Here is a 26,478-nt window from a genome sequence, read left to right on the forward strand (position 1 = left end):
TGACAATGGGGAAAGCAATGTGGGGGGAGGGCTGGTGGAAATTGGTGGATGACACAAAATAGGTTGTGGATGGGATGTAACAGATCCTGACCGACGAGAGGGCATGAAGGCTTAAAATTGCATTATTGCCAAAAATGAGCGGTCTCAATTAATATTGGTAATAGTATAACATTTTATTTTTCTATATCAGTATTGTGATTCTCTTTATTTGAAATAATTTATTATAGGTTACATGCCCTGGGGTGTTCCTACCTGAAAAGGATGATGTCTACGTCAGTGTATGCATGTTAGGAAAATTCCAGAAAACCAAGTTTCTCCCTTCTGTCTTTCCATTGACCTTCAATGACAAAATGAAGTTTGAAAAGGTACAAGATGTCTTCTTGTTCAAGCATTTTCTAAAGAGAGAAGAAAAATTCCAAATACTGGAAATATGAATGCTGGAAATACACAGATGATCAGTTAGCATTTGAAAGAGAAAAGACAGGCTCAGAAGTAATCATTTCTGATAAAGGACCTCCACCTGAACTGTTAACCTGTTTTTTCTCTTTCCGTGCTAATGGACTCACTCTGTATTTTCAGCATGTTCTGTTTTTATTTTAGTATTTTCTAAATCTATAAGATTTAACTTTTTAGCAGTTCAGCTTTAAAAGATTTAGCTTTAACATTTTCATTTACGTAACAGTCACAACACTTGAAAGTAATTCAGTGTATGTGAACAGCTTTGAGACATTTCAGAAAGATCTGAGAAGGCATGATATATGCTACTTTCATGTCATTCTCGTGCCGTGTTAGTGCCTCAAGTTCCTATGACATTCCAGAAATGGAATCAGAACCAAGTGTAGTCTCCAGGTTAAGCAAGAATAGAGGCGAAGGATATTTGGGCCATCGTATGCAGATAGAATTCAGTCCCCACAAGTCCTACATTCTGTTGTTTTTATATTTCCATTATAAACTTCAATGTCCACATTTATAATGGATACTGCCAATGTTATGCTGTAATTACATACATATAATCTATTATATATTAAATATGGTGAGTTGTACATTTCATTGTAGTACCTATAGTACCTGTTACACCTGTAGGAAGCATCGTGTAAGAAGTTTTCAATGTTAAGGGTGTCCCATCTTGCTTGTCACAGATTCGGCCATGTCTCATGCCAAACAGTGCTGGTACTATTGTGCAGATGTATGGCCTGCCTTTTCTTAAAAAAAAGTCTTGTAAAGTATTCAATTAAACGCTTTTAATGTTTTGGGCCGTCTTCTCTGTTTATGTTTTTCTGAAAAAATGTATTTCCCAAATTGAACTCTCTGTCTCGCTACTGTCTTGATTTTTCTCGAACTGATTTTTTCTCAAGTAAGTAATTTTAAATTTAATTTTCAGCTTTGAAATTTAAGTTTTTTTGTATTTATATACTAATATAAATCTCTCTACAATTTGGCTTCTTCTCTGTTGTTTAACTGCATTAGCAAGGCTCCAATTTTATTGAAATTAAAATAAATATATAATAATGTTTTGCCTTGCTCTGTTAGCTCAGTAATCGGAGACGTATAAAATTGCCAGAGAAAACGGCAAGCCTGAGGATTGGGAGCAGTTTAGAATTCAGCAAAGAAGAACAAAGAGATTGATTAAGAGGGGAAAAATAGAGTATGAGAGTAAACTAGCAGGGAACATAAAAACTGACTGTAAAAGCATCTATAAATATGTCAAGAGAAAAAGATTAGTGAAGACAAATGTAGGTCCCTTACAGTCAGAAATGGGGCAAATTATAATGGGGAACAAAGAAATGGCAGAACAATTAAACACATACTTTGGTTCTGTCTTCACAAAGGAGGATACAAATAACCTCCCAGAAATGTTAGGGAACCAACCTAGTGAGAGGGAGGAACTGAAGGAAATCAGTATTAGTAAAAAAAATAGTGCTAGGGAAATTTAATGGGACTAAAGGCTGACAAATCCCCAGCGCCTGATAATCTACATCCCAGAGTACTAAAGGAAGTGGCCCTGGAAATAGTGGATGCATTGGTGGTCATCTTCCAAAATTCTATATACTCTGGAACACTTCCTACAGATTGGAGGATGGCAAATGTAACCCCATTATTTAAAAAAGGAGGGAGAGAAAAAACAGGGAATTACAGACCTGTTAGTCTAACATCAGTAGTGGGGAAAATGCTAGAGTCTATTATAAAGGATGTGATAACAGAACACTTGGAAGGCATTATCGGGATTGGACAAAGTCAGCATGGGTTTATGAAAGGGAAATCATGCTTAACAAATCTACTGGAGTTTTTTGAGTATGTAACTAGTAGAATAGATAGGGGAGAACCAGTGGATGTGGTGTATTTGGATTTTCAGAAGGCTTTTGATAAGGTCCCACACAAGAGGTTAGTGTGCAAAATTAAAGCACATAGAAACATAGAAAATAGGAGCAAGAGTAGGCCATTCGGCCCTTCGGGCCTGCTCCGCCATTCAAAATGATCATGGCTCAGTGTCTAACTCAGTACCCTGTTCCTGCTTTTTCCCCATATCCCTTGATCCCTTTAGCATTAAGAAACAGATCTATCTCCTTCTTGAATACATCTAATGACTTGGCCTCCACAGCCTTCTGTGATAGAGAATTCCACAGGTTCACCACCCTCTGAGTGAAGAAATTTCTCCTCATCTCGGTTCTAAATGGCATACCCCGTATCCTGAGACTGTGACCCCTGGTTCAGGACTCCCCAGCCATCGGGAACATCCTCCCTGCATCTAGTCTGTCTAGTCCTGTTAGAATTTTATATGTTTCGATGAGATCACCTTTCATTCTTCTAAACTCTAGTGGATATAGGCCCAGTCGACCCAATCTCTCCTCATCCATCAATCCTGCCATCCCAGGAATCGGTCTGGTAAACCTTCGTTGCACTCCCTCCATGGCAAGGACATCCTTCCTCAGATAAGGAGACCAATACTGCACACAATACTCCAGATGTGGTCTTACCAAGGCCCTGTACAACTGCAGTAAGACATCCCTGTTCCTGTACTCAAATCATCTTGCAATGAACGCCAACATACCATTCGCCTTCCTAACTGCTTGCTGAACCTGAATGCTCGCTTTCAGCGACTGGTGTACAAGAACACCCAGGTCTCGTTGCACCTCCTCTTTTCCCAATCTATCACCATTCAGATAATCTGTCTTTCTGTTTTTACAGCCAAAGTGGATAACCTCACATTTATCCACGTTATACTGCATCTGCCATGTTCTTGCCCACTCACCCAACTTGTCTAAATCACATTGGAGCCTCTTTGCATCTTCCTCACAGCTCACATTCCACCCCAGCTTTGTGTCATCTGCAAACTTGGAAATGTTACATTTAGTTCCCTCATCCAAATCATTGATATAAATTGTGAATAGCTGGGGCCCAAGCACTGATCCCTGCAGTACCCCACTAGTCACTGCCTGCCACCCGGAAAAAGACCTGTTTATTCCTACTCTCTGTTTCCTGTCAGTCAACCAATCGCTCTCACTTCACCTTTGAAATTCAGCTCTTTTGTTCATGTTTGGACCAAGGCTGTAATGAGGTCTGGAGCCGAGTGGTCCTAGCAGAACCTAAACTGAGCATTGGTGAGCAGGATATTGGTGAGTAAGTGCCACTTGATAGCACTGTGGATGACACCTTCCATCACTTTGCTGATGATTGAGAGTAGACTGATGGGGTGGTAATTGGCCAGATGGATTTGTCCTGCTTTTTGTGGACAGGACATACCTCGGCAATTTTCCACACTGTTGGGTAGCTGCCAGTGTTGTAGCTGTACTCGAACAGCTTGGCTAGAAGCGCGGCTAGTTCTGGAGCACAGGTCTTCAGCACTACAGCACTACCTATACATTGCTCTCCTGCTGCGGTGCACCCGTGGCCAAATCCCTACTCGCTCTTATGTCCCAAACCTGCCTGCAGCTCTGTTCAAATCCTTTCCGCTCCCTCAACCCAAAATCTAGCCAAATTCCTCCACAAACCTGCTATTTGCCACTTACAACCCAAAGTTTGCCCTGTGGCTCAAGACCACGAAGCAGGCATTGGCTGGACCCCTGCCATAAATCATGGCCTGTGGCCTTAGCTGGATGCTCGTTTCTGGCAGACTCCGACTAACACCTCCCACTTGTGTCAGAAAATTGGTGGCCACCACCCCTGTCAGACCTCGCTACACCATGTCACCCATTCGTTCTCATATGAAAGGAAAGAAGAAAAAGATAGGAAGCAGAAAAAGAGAGAGCGAAAACCAGCAACACAAAGGCGACCGAGATAAGAAAAATGTGCCAACAGTGAGCAACGCGATGGGAGGTCCATGAGTGTCTGTGTGTAGTAAACTTGTTGTTGGAAAAGCACCCGACCCCCACCCCTGGTGGAGTGATGCAACAACACCACTGTAGGAGGGTGACAAGTTTACATAGGCACCTTACATTATAAATGTGGACATAAAGAATTTATAATGGAAATATAAAACTGAGAACACAATGTATGATATGTATGATTTTAAAATGGGGACTGAATTACATCTATGTGCCCTGGAGCAATTATCCCCTGCTGTCTAACCCCACTTCATGTTGGGACATTGACTAATTCTTTAATCATGTTGAAGCATCTTAAAGTACTTCACACAATGAAATACTTTTAAGAGTGTGGTGACTAATTGTTAAGTACACAAACAGTAAAGAAATCTGCTGACATTTCATAAATTACTTGAAATTAATGGGCAAAATATTTGAAACTACTTACTTTCACCCGGAGCAGTCTGGCTTTCAATGTGAATTATTGTTAGTGAAGTGCTGTTTCATTTGATTAAACTATTGCTGAGATTGGTTCATGTAGCCATATCTTTCCTACTATGAGTAGTAATATGCTGCTTAGACTATAACATTTCTTAATGGAGGCAATTTTACTTATCTCTAAGGTGGTTTTACAAAAAAAGTTATTGAACTCCTCTGTGCTAAGGCATCATTTATCTTACTGGCTGTTTGATTCCTAATCTAGTTGCATCAAAGTTGTGCATCCTTCCTTCCCCTTCCACATCCTCTATATTTAACTGGATTTGAAAAAAATGAACAGAAAGGGTCCTATATAGTAGCAAGAAGTGCTTTTCAACAAATATTGCCTGCAGCTTTTTCTGAAAACAATTTCAGTCATCCTGTTCAATTCCTGTTAGAAAGTCTACACCTACTCTCCACTTGCCTGGATGGGTGCAGCTGCAACAACAAGAAGCTCGACACCATCCAGGTCAAAGCAATCCGCTTGAGCGACAGCCCATTCACCACCTTAAGCATCCACTCCCTCCACCCAATGGCTGCAGTGTGTACTATCCACAGGATGCACTGCAGCAACTCGCCAAGGCTTCCTCGACAGCACCTCCCAAACTCGCGACCTCCACCACTGAGAAGGACAGGGGCAGCAGGTGCTTGGGAACACCACCATCTGCACATTCCCCTCCCAAGTCGCACACCATCCCGACTTGGACACATATCGCCGTTCCTTAATCAGCACTGGGTCAAAATCCTGGAACTCTCTACCTAACAGCACTGTGGGAGTACCTTCATCACATGGAATGCAGCGGTTCAAGAAGAAGGCCCACATCCACCATCTCAAGGGCAACTACGGATGGGCAATAAATGCTGGCCTTGCCATCGACACCCACATCCCGAGAATGAATTAAAACATTTTTAAAAAACCTTGCCTTTCAATTTGAAACACAATTCCCGGGTGCTCACTGCAACTGAAGCTGCCAGTGTACAATCTCAGTATCTTGTTTCCTCCTGATTGATGCTTCATACCGTATATCCAATCCATCAAGATTCGACTTTCCATTCCATAACATCTTTTCCTTCTATCCCTCCTCACCCTTACCATTGCTGAAGAAGGCCTTACTCACATCTTTGTCACCTCCATGTTTGACCTCTCCAACACCTTCTTGCTGCCCTCCACACAAATTCCAATTCATCTAGAGCTTCAGTGCCTGTATTAAGTCCCACTCAACTGTCATCCCTGCCTTTGCTGATCTCCACTGTCTTGTCCTCCAGCGTATAGATTTCAAAATCCTAGTCCTAGTCTACAAATCCCTCTAGAGCCTTGTTCCAGCTGACCTCGACAACCTTCTTTGTTGCATGTTCCAGCTTACACCCTTCTCTCTCCTGACTTGAGTCCACTGTGCACCCTCCCTCTGCTCAACCATTGGTCATCATGGGGTAAATTTTAACTCTGAAGAACGTGTGGCTTGTGGGGGGGGGGAGGGCAGTAAAATTTTTCAAAGTTTTGTTGGCTAGGGGCTGCAGAAAGTAACCTGAGATTCCCCAGCTGCTGATACACAGGCAAGAACAATTTTTGAACTGAAGTAACCTGAGTTCAGTCGCTGGCCTGAGCTGGCTGGAACCGGTTTGAATTAGCTAAGTTTTGTGAAAGACAAAGGAGATGTGATAAAACACAAGTCCTTATTTAGAAAAGGAGTAATGAGGTAATGCTACCTAAGTCCTTGGGACAGAGCCAATGAGGAGAAGACCCAGGCAAAAGCGAGCAAGCCTAAACGAAAGGGACAGAGACAGCACAGCTTGAAGAGATAAGATTTGGAATAAGAATGAAGGATCTGGGGCGTGGAGCCAGAGCGAAGCCTCCGGAGACCAACCATCGCGGAAGTGGAAGAACCTACATCAGGGACGTAGAGACGACGTATATTCTGTGACCACTCAGGGAGTGTCAGAGAAACCTCGAAAGAGAAAGAGCGAAGACTCCGGAGATCATTTTATTATCTTAATGGTGAGAAACTGGAAAGTACTGCAATACAAAGGGATCTGGGGGTCCTAGTGCAAGAAAATCAAAAAGTTAGTATGCAGGTGCAGCAGGTGATCAAGAAGGCCAACGGAATGTTGGCTTTTATTGTTAGGGGGATAGAATATAAAAACAGGGAGGTATTGCTGCAGTTATATAAGGTATTGGTGAGACCGCACCTGGAATACTGCATACAGTTTTGGTGTCCATACTTAAGAAAAGACATACTTGCTCTCGAGGCAGTACAAAGAAGGTTCACTCGGTTAATCCCGGGGATGAGGGGGCGGACATATGAGGAGAGGTTGAGTAGATTGGGACTCTACTCATTGGAGTTCAGAAGAATGAGAGGCGATCTTATTGAAACATATAAGATTGTGAAGGGGCTTGATCGGGTGGATGCGGTAAGGATGTTCCCAAGGATGGGTGAAACTAGAACTAGGGGGCATAATCTTAGAATAAGGGGCTGCTCTTTCAAAACTGAGATGAGGAGAAACTTCTTCACTCAGAGGGTAGTAGGTCTGTGGAATTTGCTGCCCCAGGAAGCTGTGGAAGCTACATCATTAAATAAATTTAAAACAAAAATAGACAGTTTCCTAGAAGTAAAGGGAATTAGGGGTTACGGGGAGCGGGCAGGAAATTGGACATGAATTTAGATTTGAGATTAGGATCAGATCAGCCATGATCTTATTGAATGGCGGAGCAGGCTCGAGGGGCCGATTGGCCTACTCCTGCTCCTATTTCTTATGTTCTTATCAACCATCGTGGAAGTGGAAGACCCTACGTCAGGGACGTAGAGACGACGTCGAGAGAGAAAGAGAACGGAACGCCTGGCCAGCTTCAGCTCTCCTTTTCTGGTATTATCCTTTATATTCTGTGACCACTCAGGGAGTGTCAGAGAAACCTAATGGGTGTGCATTTAGATCTTAGTTTGGGTATAAAACTGTATAACCTGTTGTAAACTGCATGTCTATATCTCACCAGATGTATAAGCTATATGTATATGATCTAACGGCGTGAATAAAGTGAATTGAGTGTTAAGAGAGAATTGACTCTTCTCCTCTTTGTACTAAGCCAATAACCATAACCGGTGACCTCCGGTCAACAGTTTGGAGCAGGAATGAATCCCAGTTCCAACCTGCCGACTTCTGCATTTCATCCAGATGCATCTGGGTGCCAGCGCTTCAGAAACCCTTAAGTCCTGCTGGCACTTAAAGCTGGTGGGATGATATTTAAAGGGGCAACTAAGGTATTTCTCAAGGGCAATTAGGGATGGGCGATAAATGCTGGCCTCACCAGCGACGCCCACATCCCATGAACGAATAATAAAAAAAAAATTTGAAGTAGTTAAGGGAATTAAATTATAGTATATTGAGGCAGACAAACGATTTTAACTCTACCTGAATGTGACTCCTGTGGCCTCTGAAACACGCCATGGAAACAGAGGTGAGTTGTAGCCGGCAGCCATTTGGTCCGTGAAACCAGTGATTGACACATGTGAAGAAAAGGTGAGTTTTTGCAGCTGGGCAATCAGTACTCTTAGACAAACCTTTGGCTGGGAGTTCTTTGTGTTTAGACTGAGATTTCTTTGTTCACACTCCGAATTCTTGTGTTCGCACATATTTACTTATATTTTGGATCCCCTCAAACCGAGACCATCAGGATGGGGGGCACAATGGATGTATTCAGTAGTACATCTGAGGAGGAGGCACACCAGCATCCGTGGCAGGCATGGCGTGCAGTTCTGGGAGTTGTAACTCCATGAGACAGAGGTGCGCCATCAGGACCTGCAGAAGAGCAGAGAGGGGACCAATGCAGGGGCCAAGGTTGCAGGAGGCACTACCCTCGTGAGAGGGTCTATAGGCAGAGGTTGAGTTTCCTGGACCTCTCTGAGGAGCAGTGCCAAAGAAGGCTTGGATTGAGTTGCCGGATGATCCCAGACAATTGCAGGCTCCTTCATGCAGATCTGCTCCAGGATGGACCTGGTGGGTACGCATTGCCCGTCGCACTCCATCAATGCATTGCCGGTCACCACTGTCCTCAACGTCTTCGCCTCCAGATCCTTCCAGGGTGCTACCGGTGACATCACCAGGATCTCTAAATTGTCAGCACATAAGTGTACACGACAGGTCACAGATGACTTGTTTGCCAGGGCATCCGACTACGTCAACTTCCCCATCGACAACATCAGCCGGACTGAGAAGGCAGTGGGTTTCCACTCTCTGGCTGGCTTCCCACGGGTACAGGGCGCAATTGATTGCACACATGTAGCAATCCTAGCACGTGGACATGAGCCAGGACTGTTCATCAACCGAAAGGGATATCACCCCATCAGTGCGCAGCTGGTTTGCAACCACCGGAAGAAGTTTCTGCAGTTGTGTGCCAAATTCCCTGGCAGCTGCCATGAATCCTTCATTTGGCGCGAATCCAACATCCCGGCCCTCTTCTACACACAAGACAGACTTAAGGGCTGGTTCCTTGGAGACAAGGGATATCCCTTGCAAACATAGCTCGTGACACCTGTGAGGAACCGCAACAGTGAGGCATAGCAGCGGTACAATGACTGTCGCATTATCACCAGGACTGTCATTGAACAAGCCATAGAAATGCTGAAGATGCACTTCAGGTGCCTGGATCTATCTGGGAGAGCCCTTCAGTACTCATCACCGAGGGTGTGTAGAATAATAGTTGTGTGTTGAGTCCTGCACATTACTCAACAGAAAGGGTTACCGTTGGATGAGGTCCCATGTGCTCATGAAGCAGCCGCACCTGCTATCAAGATTGAAGAAGAGGAGGAGGAGGGAAGTGATGGGCGAACCTTCGGCAGAACAGCGTCAGACTTGGCTGCTCGTGATGCCAGGGAGTCACTCATATTTGATAGATTTTCATAGGGAGATCTGCAAAGTGACGATAGTCAAGAACTCAGACCACCTGGAACAAACATCAACACCAGCAACCCCCACCACCCCCACCCCTAGGTTGCACAAAACAGTGCTACAACCACACATACACCCATTGTAAACGCATCCAATGGGTGGCATCAAGTCTCGCCGTTCATGATGAGGCACATGATAGGGCACTTTCACAAAAGGGACTCAAGAATGGACAAGACGTGGCAGTGGTGGTGGTGAGAATCATAACATTTAATGTACATTTAACCAAAACCAAATAAAAATGAAAAACATGATATTCTGTCAGACACCCTTGTGCATACCCTTGGTGATTACAAAACTTTAGACTTCCTCTTCCTACCGTTTCAACATGGTGCAACCCCTGTGGCTGCAGCAGAGGTGGTGGCAGGTTGCTCAGAATCATGCCCGGACTGCTTAGATGCTTTCAGCCTACGACATCTGGGTTTTGGAGTCCGTGAGGGCCCCACCAAAGATTGATCCACCTGCGCACGTGCAGGGGCAGACTCGGCCGTCTGGAGAGGAGGCAGCATTGCGGGTAATGGTTGAGGGGGGAGCAACAGGTGAGATGTGGGGGCACTTTGAGTGGAGTCCCCACTTCCATGTCCCCCTCTCCTGGGCCAGGGGCACATCACACTCCTGCCACTCTGCTGGACAACAGTTTGGAGAACATGTGTGGTGCCTTGTTAGGTCAGTGCTAATATTTTTGTCTGCCTGTTTAAGGCGGCAGAATGTTGTTCACCCTGAGTCCGCACGGCCGTTGCCAGAGCCTGAATGGACTCTTGTGAGCCGTGCATGAAGCGCAATGGAGGCTACTATTTCCTCCATTGCAGACATTCCTGCTCTTACCTGCGCCAGCAGTCCACTAATGCTGGAGGTGGACTCCTCCATCCTCTGCGTCAATGTGGAGACTGAGTGTGGCAAGTCTTCCAGTACGTTGCAAAGGTGCGTCTGTACCTCTATCATTCTCCTTTTCATGGATGGCCCCCGGGGTTCAGCATCTGTGCCAAGCTGAGCAGAGCTTGGAGAGGAGTGCGCCCACCGACGCGGACTTACCAGTGTCTGCTCTCGCTCACTCGTGTGTGGTGACTCACCAGGTGACAAACCAACTACCTCTCTAATAGGACCCACCAAGGTGTGAGTATCTGCGCCGGTGCATGGCTCACTGAGATGTGATGGTGCACCCTCATAGGCAGGGAACATTGAGGAATCGCCCTCGACCATGTCTTCACCCCTTGACGGCCCTGGAAGAGAACATACAGTAATGTTTAGATTCATCGCAGAAGTAATGTTGCGATGAGCATACTGAGGAGTGCATCAGGCCAATCATTGATAACATCAATCCATGTGTGTGAGGGATGTTAAAGTTTTATCACCAGATGTTTGCGTGGTGCCAGTCTCGGCTTTACTGATGACCAGGCACTCCCCGTTCAGCTAATTTCCAAAGCCTCCTCCTCCGCCTCTGTAAGGGCCACGAACTATGAAGGCCCCCTTCCAGTCTGACTCCTCTCCCTTGCATTTTGCGCTCTCTTCTCCTACAAGGGGAGAAAGTACAGATGTGTGTGAGTGAGGGTAACGGGGTCACCCGATGGATGCATTGCTCTTGGTCATGCTGACAATGAATGAGATGCATCAGAGGGTGACTATCAGACAGATTGATCACATTGCATCAGGATTGGGATGAGTGGGCGAGGTGGGTGCACAAATGGTGGGGGGCGGGGTGAAGAAGTGCACAGAAAGTGAAGGTAACTTGACACTGAGCCTCAAGTGGGTGTGAGGAGTGATGTGATGAAGTACGCTTCGCAGGGCAGTGTGAGGGAGGTAATGTTCACCACAGAATATAGGTGAATCAGTAACTGTACTCACTTTTCCTGACCTGGTTAGATCATTAAATCGCTTCCTGCACTGCAGCCAAGACCGGGGCACCGTGCTCCTGCTGCTGATCTGTTCTGCCACCTCCAGCCACACCTGCTTGCTAGCAGAACCAGGTTTCTTCCTCCTGTCAGGTGGGTATAACACCTCCTTTCTGCTTCTCACAACAGCCAGCATCTCCAGGGTGGCGTCCAAGAACCTGGGTGCTGCCTTTGTTCTGACGTTTCGTTCTGCTTTTTGCGCCTTTCTCCTTCAAAATGCATTGTTGCATTTACCCTTTAAATAGTGGGCTCTAAATCTTTTCATGCAGGTGTGCAATACGCCCGCTGCGCAGCTTGAGGACTTGAAACCCGGAAGTTGAATTAAGTGGCATCAATTGAGTTGCGATCGTTCGGGAACACGCACAAAAAAATTTTCTGGGTTTCCCACCCATTTATTAACCATTCCCCCCCCACCCCCACTGCTGGCTGAGACCCCGCCTCATTGTTAAAATTCAGGCTGATGTCTCTGCATTCTGAAATTCCCTTCCCAAACCCAAACCAAAATGCCTTGATATATCTCTTCCCACTTTCTCAAAACCTACTTTTTCAACCATGTCTTTTGTCACCATCCCTAATGTTGAATTTATGTTTGTTGTCCAACCTTCCCCCCGCCCCCCAAATGATTGGCTTGAGACACATGTTAAAGGTGCTACATAAGGGCAAGTTGTTTGAATATAGGTGACATTAACCTACATTTCTGTTTGCTTTTCATTTTAACAGATAACATTTCACAATAGTGTAGCACGTTTACAAATTTAATGGATGTGATTCAATAAGAATTTTTGAAAATGAAACAAATCTACACTATTTGTAATTAACAGACAAAAGCAACATTCAGAGAAACCTTCACAACAAACGAAGTCACTTTCATTGTGAGATCACCTGTACTATCAAAGCAGCTGAGAAAAAGGGTTAAGCAAAGGAGCCCTAACCTGAAATTTCTAATAATTTAGTGGATTGCCTGAGTTAAATTAATTCCAAAATGCATTGTACAAATGCAGCAGTTTGCTCCACTAAAGCAGCAAGCTGTTCCTATTGACCATTTCAACAAACTCCATTTCAGTTTAAAACTTACATTAGTCCAGATTCATAATTCTTCTCTTCAACCATCATCTATTTCAAGAAAAACAGTTCGCCTTGAATTATATGTTTCCTGATACTGGAAGATTATTTCCAAGTGATGAGTAATTGTGATTCTTTGTAGTTAATTTTCTTTTTTCTGTTTTGTACAAACACAGATCTTTCCGGAAGCCATGAATCCAGGGCATGTTGCAGACATTCTGGAAAGTAAGAACAACTCATTCGTGATTTTTTTGTATTTTATGAATGCACAGCTCTAATACTCATTTATCATTTAATTAGTACTGATGTTATCTTACGATTCCTTTCTTCACAGTGGATACAACAAAATTTGAATTGATACAGCTGACTCCGCCAGGTACTATCAAAATTTGCAAAAATATCAATATGTTTACTTGTCAGTTACTATTTGCTCAAGGGGAATACATTTTCTGAAGATTGCTATCGTCTAGTAAAGTACCACTACCATTTAACATATATAGTGATGTGATGCTCATTTTGAGATCTACAAACACATTTCTCCCTCGTATATAAGCCGAGAACAAAATAATGGAAAAAGTTCTATTGTAAGGGAACGCATTATGTGAGTAGAAACACAAGCACATATTGCTTACGTCATGTTATTTTATTAAAATGCATTGAGTTCCTTCATACTTAGAATTGAAAGGAAGATGGAAAGCACGTACAAAATCCTGAAATGGAAAATTGAAAATGAAACTACCCTAATGTCTCAGTGAGTTTATCAAGTGAATAGGTGAGCTATACAGACCGGGACGGTCTCTAGTAATTTCCCAGTCTGTGCTAAGATCTCAAATGGTAATAAGAATGTTATAATTGGCCTCAGAGTCCCTGGGATAGAAAGACAAAAATCAGCCTGGTTCTCATTCCTGATTGCTGTAAAATGACATGCTTGGCATATGTGTGAATGTTTGATGAATACAGGATTGGGTTCCACTCTGTTGCGTTCGGTGATCCACACACTATCAAGGCGCACACTTGATCATTGACTATTGGGGGAGTTATTGAAGTGCAATTGATGCCTGTGGAACCATATCCCAGCAAGTAATTAAGGAGGGGAATTGGAGGAACAAAATTAAAATAGAGACAAAAGGAAAAAAACGAAATCTGATTAACTCTATTTATTCACTGACTACTTTTAGGTGTGCATTCCTGCAAAGTGAATGTCACAACCTTCCCTATATTGAATCTAGATAACTTTCAAAAGTGAATGTCTGTGAATATGAGGTCAGGTAAAATTCTTCCAAAAAAAATGTCCATTGAATATTGTAATTTAAAGGAAAATTTCTGTATGCATTGGTGAATCCATGCTTCCATTATTATATGCTGTTTAGGTGCCTTAACTTCAAATGGAAATTGCTGTGTTGGAGGGAAAACAACTAGGATGACTCTGAGACATAACCCCAAGTTGTGAAGAGAGACTCAAAAAACTGGAATTGTTCACCCCCACCTTTTTCCAATTGTTGCTGATATATACAGTGGTACTATTTCAAGGGTGTTAAGAATTCACCTCCTGTACCTTGCCCAATTGGCAATTCTTCATGTGTGAGCCATGTGTGAATGTCATCAGGTTTTCAAGCGTAGAGGGCTGAATCCTGGCCTCACCAAACATCCATAAGTGGTGTTTTCCAACATGGATCATGGGACAGCAACTATGACAACAACGTGCAGTTTTATTGCTTTAATGTAATAACGTCCCAAGGCACTTCATAGGACAGTACAAATGCCGAGTAGTAATAGAAGCATTACTGAAGGCACAGTTAAAAACATTGGTTTTAAGGTAAATGCAAGGAGAGAATTAGCAAAGGGGAGTTCCAGAGAGAAGGGCTGAAGTGGCTGAAGGTTTTGTCGCTAATGGAGGAGCAGCTTGAGAGGTTGAACTTGAGCTCATCCAACTGTCCGTATTCTAACTTGCACCAAGACCCGTTCACCCATCACCCCTGTGCTCGCTGACCTACATTGGCTCCCAGTTCGGCAATGCCAGAATTTTAAAATTCTCATCTCAGTTTTCAAATCCCTCCATAGCCTCACCTTTCTCTATCTCTGTAACCTCGTCCGGCCCTACAACCCTCCGATATCTCTGCGCTCCTCCAATTCTTGCCTCTTGCGCATCCCCTATTTTCATCGGTCCACCATTGGCGGCTGTGCCTTCAGCTGCCTAGGCCCTAAGCTCCAGAATTTCCTCCCTAAACCTCTCAGACTCTACCTCCCTGGACACTAAGGGAATCAAAGGATATGGGGATAAGGCGGGAAAGTGGAATTGAGGTAGAAGATCAGCCATGATCTTACTGAATGATGGAGCAGGTTCAAGGGGCTGTGTGGCCTACTCCTGACCCTATTTCTTACGTTCTTATGTTCTTATGCTCTCTCTCCCCTTCTTTAAGATGCTCCTTAAAACCTATCTCTTTGACCAAGCTTTTGGTCACCTGCCCTAATATCTCCTTAAGTGGCTCGGTGTCAAATTGATAACGCTTCTGTAAGCGCCATGGGACGTTTTACTATGTTAAAGACGCGATACAAATGCAAATTGTTGTTGTTGATATAACAGAGATCGGAGTCTTTGGACCAAAGGGCAGTGGCTGACACGAAAGGCTGAAGAAGGTTGCAGAGTTAGTCTTGGGCTAGGCTATGAAAGGATTTGTAAACAAGGATAAGGATTTTGATTTCAGTGTATTGGAGGTCAGGGAGTTATGGAAGTGATAAAGATGATGGGTGAGTGGAATTTAGGCCTCGATTTTAACCTCAATTTTGAAATCATTGCACCACGACTTAAATGTAACAGTAAGTCAGGTCCGCACTGTGGGATTCCCGACAGCAGATCCGAGGTGGGAGGTGCCGACTGGCCAAGGTAAGTGCTAAAGGTCTCCTCCTCTTAGAACTCCTGTGGGTGAGGAGGAGCAGGAGTTCTCCCCCCAGACCTCACAAGGAAGCATTTGGCACTCCGGCCCTGATGTCCTGGCTCCCCTCCCCCAGTCCCGATCATGGCCCCGATATCTTGGCTCAGTAGAGCTTCCAGCCTTCACCCGGCTGCAGCCTCCTGTTGCTCGTTTGCTTGGGAGGACACTGGTGAAATCAAACCTTGAAGTAAACAAAGCATGGATAAGGGTTTGAGCAAAGGTAAGGTAGGTGAAAAGTGTGAGTAATTGTTCTTGGTGATGAGGAGAATATTAAGTTTGAAACTCAGCTCCGAGTTGATCAGAATACAGAGGTTACAAACCTGATTAAGAAACTGGGAAAAGGATAGAATCAGCACGATGGGTACAGAGATTTTGGTGGGAGCTGAAAAGTTTGGATTCTGTTTTTGCGTTATTAATTTGGTGAAGGTTTTAGATCATTCATGATTTAATATAAAATCTGATAGAACAGAGATGGTCATGGAATCAAAGGTGTTATGAAGAGCAATCCTAGGTAATTTTTTTCTGGTTCAGTGCAATGAGGCCAATTGTAGTGGTGCTATGACCACCCTGCGGATCCATTGTGACAGAAGAATTGGTACCGGTTGATTCACTGAGCACAAGGGACCCAGAGGGGTGAGAGTGTGGGAGAATGTGCCACTACTTTTACTGAAATATTCTTAATGGTGTTGACTGACTTCCAACCTATAATGCTGTTAAGCAGATTGCTAGAAGGTGTAAAAGATTGACTCACTGGTGACGTTTGTCTACTTAACCTTCTTATTGTGGTGGATCACCTAGTTCTACCACTCAAGATACACAACAGATTGATTGAGGAAATAAAAACAGAAAATACTCAAAAAGCTCATGAAGTGAGGCAGCATCTGTGCAGAAAGAAATAGAGTTAACATTTCAGGTCGAAGACCTTTCGTCAGAACTGGAAGATGTTAAAGAGTTAAAGTTTTTAAGCAAGTACAGAACCAGGGAAAGGGGGAGGGAGGGCGGGGAGGGAAGGAAAGAACAAAAGGGAAGGTCTGTGATAGGGTAGAGGGCAAGAGTGATTAAATGACAAAAGGGATGATGGTGCAAGGCAAGGCGGTTGGTACTGGAACAAGTTAAGAAACAAAAGATTGGTCTAGACTGGCTGTAAATGGCAACAGCAGAACCATTACCAGCACTTGCTGTCCGAAAAAATGGGAGCAGTGGTTATGATCTGAAGCTATCGAAATCAATGTTGAGTCCGGAAGGTTGCAAAGTGCCTAAATGAAATATGAGGTGCTGTTCCTCGAGCTTCCGTTGAGCTTCATTGGAACAGTGTAAGGGGCCAAGGACAGAGAATTCAGAGTGAGAGTGGGACGGGGAATTAAAATGGCAAGCGACCGGCAGGTCAGGGTCACGCTCCCATTTTTTTGGACAGCAAGTGCTGGTAATGGTTCTGCTGTTGCCATTTACAGCCACTCTAGACCGATCTTTTATTTCTTAACTTGTCCCATTACCACCCTCCTTGCCTTGCATCCTAATCCCTTTTGGCATTTAATCACTCTTGCCCTCTACCCTATCACAGACCTTCCCCTTTGTTCTTTCCTCCCCTCCCCTCCCCGGCTCTGTACTTGCTTAAAAACTTTAACTCTGTAACATCTTCCAGTTCTACTGAAAGGTCTTCAACCTGAAACGTTAACTCTGTTTCTTTCTCCACAGATGCTGCCTCACTTGCAGAGCTTTTCCAACATTTTCTGTTTTTACTTCGGATTTCCAGAATCAGCAGTATTTTGCTTTAGATTGATTGACGTTGTGGTGTGTTGTGCTTCCCACCCCTTTAATCCTAGAAAATAGCTTTCAGTAGTACAAATGCAATTTGAGCCTAACTTTATGCTATTGTAGTGCCTAACTTAAGCTAACATTTTGCATTAGCACCTAAGAAAGGAAAAATCTAGGTGGTACGTTTTGTACAATCATATACTGCGCTTCAACAATGTATAATTTATTCCTTAAAAGAACTTATCACAGTTAAGTGTCTAGCTTGGCTCAGTTAGTAATGTTCTTGCCTTTGAGTCAGAGGGCTATTGGCTTAAGCCCCACTATGGACTTGAGCCCAAAATCTAGGCTGACTCTTAAGTGCAGTGTTGGGAGAGTGCTGCATTGTCGGAGCTACAGTCCTTCAAATAAAAGATTAAACCAAGGCCCAATCTATCAGCTCAAGTTGGATGTTAAGAATTCCATGGCAATATTTGAAGAGGCTTCTTCCAGTGCTCTGGTCAACATTTTTACTACAGCCATCACAAAAAACAGATTATTTGGTCATTCATTAAATTGCTTGTGGGATCTTGCTATGTGTAAATTAACTGCCACTCTTGCCTACATAAAAATAGTGGCAGCACTTCATAGGTATGCCACTGGCTGCAAAGCTCTTCGGAACATCCTGAAGACATGTTAAGGTACTATATGAATGCAAGTTCCTTCTTCTTTCCTAGTATTAGTTGTGTAACTGCATTGAGTTCACTTTACCCACCAATGTAAATATTAAAAACATCCTACCATGATTAAACGTGATGGCCTCGTTCTATGATGCATCAGGGTTTCCTGCAAGGTTGGGCAGTTCTTGCATCTACTTCCTTGCAGCTTCATGTCAGGACTGGAGATGAGACTGACAGGATGATGTCACCTGCTGGAAATCCCACAAGTTCTGCCTCTGGTGGCTCCAAAGTACTGTACTCCTGCCTCTTACAGGCATACAATACTTCTCCGCTTTTGAACTGGGACCCACAGGAGTGTTTCAGGTTGGTTTTATGAATTGCGATACTAAAGATTTTGCCAATATTATCAGCCCTCCTAGAAATAGGTTTATTTCTATTCTTATCCAAAACCTTAAACTGCACCAGCCGGCCCTGTCCCCATGCAAGTGTCCACCGCCGAATATTCCTGCTTCCTCACCTAGTGGGCACTCTAACTGTACCAATACCGGTGTGGGTGTCTGATCCTTGGAATTCTGACAGAGTCAGGCACATTATTCTGCAGCGTAGTAATAGTCCTGCTCTGCCATTGTTACGATGCTGGAATAGGATTACAAGTTTTATGGCTTGATGTCTTCAAAATATTTCTTTGCAGTGGGTGAAACACTATCTATCTACGAGCAGAACACCAGGGAATTTCTTTATCCTGGTCGCAGGCTAACACCAAGCTATCCTGGGACGGATAGAGAGCTGTTGATGAAGAGATCAATTGATTTCCCTGTAAGTGAGTATTGATATGCAGTTAATATGAAATATACCACCTCATGTTACATAACAACATAGGTTACAAAGTTTCATTGCACCAAATAAAAATCTTCTCTTATAAATCCAATTTTAAGGATTTGAGGGTGAATATCAAGTTTATCAAGGTGAGAGATGGCACTGCTGCAGAAAGGAACATTTCGCACTTTTTGCAAACAGTGTCAGCATCAAGAACTCAAGTCAATTGTATCATATTGGAGAAAGAGCAAAGCTTATTTTACTTATCACCCCACTGCACCAGTATGACTTGCATTTTATACAAGGAGAGAAAGATTTCATTTGACTAGTGGCCTGGATTCAAACCTAGGTTCCAGAGGTAAAAGGATGGTATGCTAACCTTATTACACTACTCTCTACGGAACCGAGAGAGTTGTTCCATTGGACGGACTACACCTGAACCATGCTGGGACCAGAGTTCTAGCGAATCGAATAACGAGGGTGGTAGATAGGGCTTTAAACTAAATAAGGAGGGGGGGAAGGGTCCCCGTGGAGTGAAATCTAGAATGATAAAGAGAAAAGACAAGGAAGCAGTGCAGGAAAGTGATTGGGGTAAGGATAACCAGATTGTATCAGAAAGGGACAGAGCATGTAAACAAAAGAGTACACTAACAAATAGGGTCCGGGTAAGAAAAAATGGTAGTAAATAGGACCATAGTACAAAAAAATGTTAAGATGTCTAAAAATGTTAAAAAGGCAAATCTAAATGCACTGTATCTGAATGCACGAAGCATTCGTAATAAGGTAAACAAATTAACAGCGCAAATAGATGTAAATGGATACAATATAATTGCGATTACGGAGACATGGCTGCAGGGTGACCAAGGCTGGGAGCTGAATATCCAAGGTATTCAATATTTAGGAAGGACAGGCAAAAAGGAAAAGGAGGTGGGGTGGCGTTGTTAGTAAAGGATGAAATCAGAGCAATAGTGAGAAAGGATATTGGCTCAGAAAATCAAGATGTAGAATTAGTCTAGGTGGAGTTAAGAAGCACCAAGGGGCAGAAAACACTGGTGGGAGTTGTCTATAGGCCTCCAAACAGTAGTGGTAATGTAGGGGATGGGATCAAACAGGAAATTAGAGATGCATGTAACAAGGGTACTACAGTAATCGTGGGTGACTTTAATCTACATATGGACTGGCCAAACCAAATTAGCAATAATACTGTGGAGGATGAATTCCTGGAATGTGTACGAGATTTTGTTTTTAGCCAACTAGGGAACACGCTATCCTAGATTGGGTATTGTGCAATGAGAAGGGGTAAATTAATAACCTTGTTGTGCGAGGTCCTTGAGGGAAGAGTGACCATAACATGATTGAATTCTTCATTAAGATGGAAAGTGAAGTAGTCCAATCCGAAACTAGGGTCCTAAATCTAAACAAAGGAAACTACGAAGGTATGAGGAGTGAGTTGGCTATGATAGATTGGGGAGCTTCATTAAAAGGCATGAAGGTGGATGGGCAATGGCTAACATTTAAGGAACGAATGCATGAATTGCAACTGTTATACATTCCTTTCTGGCGCAAAAACACAAAAGGAAAAGCGGCCCAACCATGGTTAACAAAAGAAATTAAGGATAGTATTAGATCCAAAGAGGAATCATATAAAGTTGCCGGAGTGAGGGAGCACGGAGTAGCAGCTATCGACGGAGTCTAGTTTCGACAGAGTCTATAATTGGGAATTTGGTGAGTGAGGGGATTTTTAAGGGTTGATCTTTATCTAAAATTTGACTAAGTTTGGCATCAAGCATTTAACTTAAATTTAATCGTAACTTGCAGCTTTCAGTTAGTGGTAAACAAGCAGCCTGAAGTGGCAATTGGTCACCTAGTTAATTAGGTGACTGGTTAGAACTGGTAATCTACTGTCAGCTGAGGCTGACTCAGGTGATTGGCATTCTAACTGGCATAAATTCAGTAGGGTTTTGCTAACGCACGGAATGAGGGAGCACGGAGTAGCAGCTATCGACGGAGTCTGGTTTCGACAGAGTCTATAATTGGGAATTTGGTGAAAGAGGGGATTCGGTGCAGTAAGGGGCGAGGTGCATTTAGTTAGTCAGCGGAGAGGAGCGTACCGAGAGCGGGTCACAGCAACAACAAAACAAAACTGCAGTGTGATGTCACAGGTAAGGCAGGTAGGTGGTTGGTGGTGAGTATCTCTTCTGTTTTCTTCTTTCTTATGACTGTGGGCTAAGTAACTTATAGCATAAAACTAATTTTTTTGAAAAAAAGCTAAACTTAATTTAATAAATTAAACAAGGCCAGTACTTGGTTCAACCTAAAACTAATTTGATTGGCAGTGTAGTAATCAATTATATAAATAAAATAGTTATGACAGGGCAGGAGATGTGTTGCAGCTGCAATATGTGGGAGCTACTGGACAGTTTTGTCCAGGGCGACTACTTCTGTGGTAAGTGTATGCAGCTCGAGGAACTTCGGCTCTGAGTTGAGGACCTGGAGTCCGAGCTGCAGACATTGCGATACATCAGGGAGGAGAAAGTTACCTGGACATTTTGATCCAGGAGGCAGTCACGCCCCTTAGACTAAATACTGTAGAATTGGCACGTGGTGAGGGACAGGAGAGTGTGACTGCGAGTGAGGCAGGTACGGGGATCCAGGAGGTAGCGTTGCAGGAGCCTCAGCCTCTGCACTTGACCAATAGATACGAGGTTCTTGCAGCCCTTGTGGACGAGTGCAGGGACTACAGGGAGGATGAGCAAACTGGCCATTGCAGTCCCTGGTTCAGGGGGCCATTCAAGTGGGGGGAGTAAAAAGGAATGTGGTTGTAGTAGGCGACAGTATAGTTCGAGGGATAGACACTGTTCTCTGCAGCCAAGAGTGGGAGTCCCGAAGGCTGTGTTGCCTACCTGGTGCCAGGGTTAAGGACATCTCCACAGGGCTGGAGAGAAACTTGGATTGGGAGTGGGAGGGGGAGGATCCAGTTGTCGTGGTCCATGTAGGTACCAACGACATAGGTAGGACTAAGAAAGAGATTCTGCTGAGGGAGTTTGAGCAGCTAGGGACTAAATTAAAAAGCAGAACCACAAAGATGATAATCTCCGGTTTATTACCTGAGCCATGAGCAAATTGACACAGGGTAAATCGGATCAGAGAGATGAAAGCGTGGCTCAAAGATTGGTGTGGGAGAAGTGGGTTTCGATTTCATATTCATATTCATATGGGGCACTAGCACCAGTACTGGGGAAAGTGGGAGCTGTTCCGTTGGGACGGGCTTCACGTGAATCATGCTGGGACCAGTGTTCTGGCAAACCGAATAGCTAGGGCGGTAGAGAAGGCTTTGAACTAAATAAAGTGAGGGAGGGCTCAGGTGGGGCGAAGTTTAGATTGATAAAGAGAAAAGACAAGGCAGTAGTACAGGAAAGTGATGGGGGTAATCATTTCTTACCTCCACCCAAATTGATTCCACATCTTGATCTTCTGAGCCAAGATCATTTCTCACTATTATACCAATTTCATCCTTTATTAACAGAGCTGCCCCACCATCTTTACCTTTTTTCCTATCCTTCTGAAATGTTAAATAACCCTGAATATTTAGCTCCCAACAGAGTGTGTCAGGAAGGGACAGAGGGTACAAATATAAGAGTGCACTAGCAAATGGGGTCGGAGTAGGAAAGAATGGTAAAAAGACAAAATTAAAGGTTCTTTATCGGAATGCGCGCAGCATTCGTAATAAGATAGATGAATTGACGGCACAAATAGAAACAAATGGGTATGATCTTGTGGCCATTACAGAGACGTGGTTGCAAGGTGACCAAGGTTGGGAGCTAAATATTCAAGGTTATTTAACATTTCGGAAGGATAGGAAAAAACGATCAAGATGTTGAATCAATTTGGGTGGAGGTAAGAAATAGCAAGGGAAAGAAATCACTGGTGGGAGTAGCGACACTGTAGGGCAAAATATAAATCAGGAAATAAGGGGGGCTTGTAAAAAAGGTAATGCAATAATCATGGGCGATTTTAACTTTCGCATAGATTGGACAAATCAACTTGGCAAAAATAGCCCCGAGGAGGAGTTCATAGACTGTATTAGGGATTGTTTCTTAGACCGATACGTCGGAGAACCAACCAGGGAACAGGCCATTTTGGATCTGGTAAAGGGTAACGAAACATGATTAATTAATGATCTCAAAGTAAAGGATCCCTTGGGAAGCAGTGATCATAACATGATAGAATTTCACATCCAGTTTGAGAGCGAGGATCTTGGGTCTGAAACTACTGTATTAAACTTAAATAAGGGCAGTTATAAAGGGATGAGGGCGGAATTGGCTAAAGTGGACTGGGTAAACAGATTAGATGGTATGATGGTGGATAAACAGTGGCAAACATTTAAAAAGATATTTTATGACTCGTAACAAAAATATATCCCTGTGAGGAGGAAAGGCTCCACAAAAAGGGTGAACCAACCATGGCTAGCTAAGGAAGTCAAGGATGGTATCAGGTTAAAAGAAAAAGCATACAACATGGCAAAGATTACTGGTAAGCCTGCAGATTGGGAAAACTTTAAAAATACAAAGGATGACTAAAAGAATAATAAAGAGGGAGAAAATAAATTATGAGAGTAAACGAGCAAGAAATATAAATACTGACAGTAAAAGCTTCTACAAGTATATAAAAAGAAGAGGGTAGCTAAAGTAAACATTGGTCCCTTAGAGGATGAGACTGGGAAATAATAATGGAAAACAAGGAAATGGCAGAGGAATTGAACAGATATTTTGTATTTGTCTTCACAGTAGAAGACACTAATAACATACCAATAATAGTAGAAAATCAAGGGGCAAAGGGGAGGGAGGAACTAAAATCAATCACTATCACTAGAGAAAACGTACTAGGTAAACTAATGGGTCTAAAGGCTGACAAGTGCCCTGGACCTGATGGCTTACATCCGAGGGTCTTAAAGGAAGTGGCTACAGAGATAGTGGATGCATTGGTTGTAATCTTCCAGAATTCACAAGATTCTGGAAAGGTTCCAGCAGATTGGAAAACCATTATTAAGGAAGTAGTAGCAGGACATTTGGAGACTCATAATAAAACCATGTTGACTCTCCTTGATTGTGTGAAGGGGAAATCATGTCTGACAAATTCCTGAGAGTTCTTTGAAGAAGTAATGGGCAGGATGAATAAAGGGGAACCAATGGATGCAGTATATTTGGATTTCCAAAAGGCATTCGATAAGGTGCCACATAAAAGATTACTGCACAAGATAAGAGTTCATGGTGTTGGGGGTAATATACTGGCATGGATAGAGGATTGGCTAACTAACAGAAAACAGAGTCGGGATAAAAGGGTCATTTTCAAAATGGCAATCTGTAACTAGTGGAGTGCTGCAGGGCTCAGTGCTGGGGCCTCAACTATTGTCTTGTGGCCAAATTTGCTGATGATACAATGATAGGTGGAAAAGCTAGTTGTGAGGAGGGCACAAAGTGACTGCAAAGGTATATTGACAGGTTAAGCAAATGGGCAAAAATTTGGCAGATGGAATATAATGTGGGAAAATGTGAAGTCATCCACTTTGGGAGGAAAAATAAAGAAGCAAAATATTATTTGAATGGAGAAATACTACAAAATGCTGCGGCACAGCGTGATCTGGGTGTCCTCGTACATGACACACAAAAATTCAACATACAGGTGCAGCAGGTAATCCGGAAGGCAAACGGGATATTGGCCTTTATTTCTAGGGGGATGGAGTATAAAAGCAGGGATGTCATGCTACAACTGTACAGGGTGCTGGTGAGACCACACCTGGAGTACTGCGTACTGTTCTGGTGCCCTTAATTAAGGAAGAACATACTTGCATTGGAGGCAGTTCAGAGAAGGTTCACTTGGTTGATTCAGGTTATGGAGGGGTTGTCTTTTGAGGAAAGATTGAACAGGTTGGATCTATACACATTGGAGTTTAGAAGAATGAGAGGAGATCTTATTGAAATATACAAGATTCTAAGGGGACTTGATAGGGTAGATGCTGAGAGGATGTTATGCTTCATGAGGAATCTAAAACTAAGGGGCATAGTCTCAGAATAAGGGGTAACCTGTTTAAGACAGAAAAGAAGAGGAATTTCTTCTCCCGGAGGGTCATGAATGTTTGGAATTCTTTACCCCAAAAAGCTGTGGAGGCTGAATCATTGAATACATTCAAGACTGAGTTCGACAAATATTTGATCAGCAAGGGTGTCAAAGGATATGTGGAAAGGGCGGGAAAGTGGAGTTGAGATAAAAATCAGATCAGCCATGATCTCATTAAATGGGAGCAGGCTCGAGGGGCTGAATGGCCCACTCCTGCTCCTATCTCTTATGAACTTAAAAAGTAGCAAGCCTGAGGATTGGGAGCAGTTTGGAATTCATCAAAAAAGGACCAAGAGATTGATTAAGAGGGGAAAAATAGAGCATTAGAGTAAACTTGTGAGGAACATAAAAGCAGACTGTAAAAGCATCTACAAGTATGTAAAAAGAAAAAGATTAGTGAAGACAAATGTAGGTCCCTTACAGTCAGAAACGGGAGAATTTATAATGGGGAACAAGGAAATGGCAGAGCAATTAAACAAACACTTTGGTTCTGTCTCCACGGAAGAGGACACAAATAACTTCCCAGAAATGTTAGAGAACCAACGGCCTAGTGAGAAGGAGGAATTAAAGGAAATTAGTATTTGTAAAAAAATATTGCTGGAGAAATTCATGGGATTGAAAGATGATAAATCCCCAGGGCCTGATAATCTGCATTCCAGAGTACTAAAAGAGGTAGCCATGTGGATGCATTAGTTGTCATCTTCCAAAATTCTATAGATTATGGAACAGTTCCTGCAGATTGGAGGGTGGCAAATGTAACCCCACTATTTAAAAAAGGAGGCAGAGAAAAAACAGGGAACTACAGACTGGTTAACCTAACATCAATAGTAGGGAAAATGCTGGAGTTTATTATAAAGGATGTGATAACAGGACACTTAGAAAATATCAACGGGATTAGACAAAGTCATCATGGATTTCTGAAAGGGAAATGGTGTTTGACAAACCTTCTGGAGTTTTTTGAGGATGTAACTCGTAGCATAGATAAGGGAGAACCAATGGATGTGATGTATTTGGATTTTCAGAAGGCCTTTGATAAAGTCCCACATAAGAGGTTCGTGTGCAAAATTAAAGCACACAGGATTGGGGGTAATATACTGGCATGGATTGAAAATTGGTTAACAGACAGGAAACAGAGAGTAGGAATAAATGGGTCTTTTTCGAGGTGGCAGGCAGTGAGTGAATAGTGGGATACCGCAGGGATCAGTGCTTGGGCCCCAGCTATTCACAATATATATCAAATATTTGGATGAGGGAACCAAATGTTATATTTCCAAGTTTGCTGACGACACAAAACTTGGTGGGATTGTGAGCTGTGAGGAGGATGCAAAGAGGCTTCAAGGCGATTTAGACAAGTTGAGTGAGTGGGCAAATACATGGCAGATGCAGTATAACATAGATAAATGTGAAGTTATCCACTTCAGAAGGAAAAACAGAAAGGCAGAGTATTATTTAAACAATGATAGATTGGGAAATGTAGATGTACAAAGGGACCTAGGTGTCCTTGTACACCAGTCACTGAAAGCAAACATGCAGG

The 26,478-nt window shown here is 43.2% G+C and overlaps 1 protein-coding gene across 1 annotated transcript in view; it reads left to right on the forward strand.

Annotated features, from left to right (window-relative positions):
• Nucleotides 1-26,478, forward strand: part of spata6 (spermatogenesis associated 6) — a 109,717-nt gene that overhangs the window by 6,790 nt on the left and 76,449 nt on the right. The window contains exons 2-5 of the mRNA XM_067990250.1: nucleotides 228-365; nucleotides 12,844-12,892; nucleotides 13,002-13,043; nucleotides 18,703-18,827. Of these exons, the coding sequence (XP_067846351.1) occupies nucleotides 228-365; nucleotides 12,844-12,892; nucleotides 13,002-13,043; nucleotides 18,703-18,827 (354 nt within the window). The remainder of the gene's footprint in view (nucleotides 1-227; nucleotides 366-12,843; nucleotides 12,893-13,001; nucleotides 13,044-18,702; nucleotides 18,828-26,478) is intronic.

Source organism: Heptranchias perlo, chromosome 9, assembly GCF_035084215.1.
Source record: "Heptranchias perlo isolate sHepPer1 chromosome 9, sHepPer1.hap1, whole genome shotgun sequence".
NCBI classification, from domain to species: Eukaryota; Metazoa; Chordata; class Chondrichthyes; order Hexanchiformes; family Hexanchidae; genus Heptranchias; species Heptranchias perlo.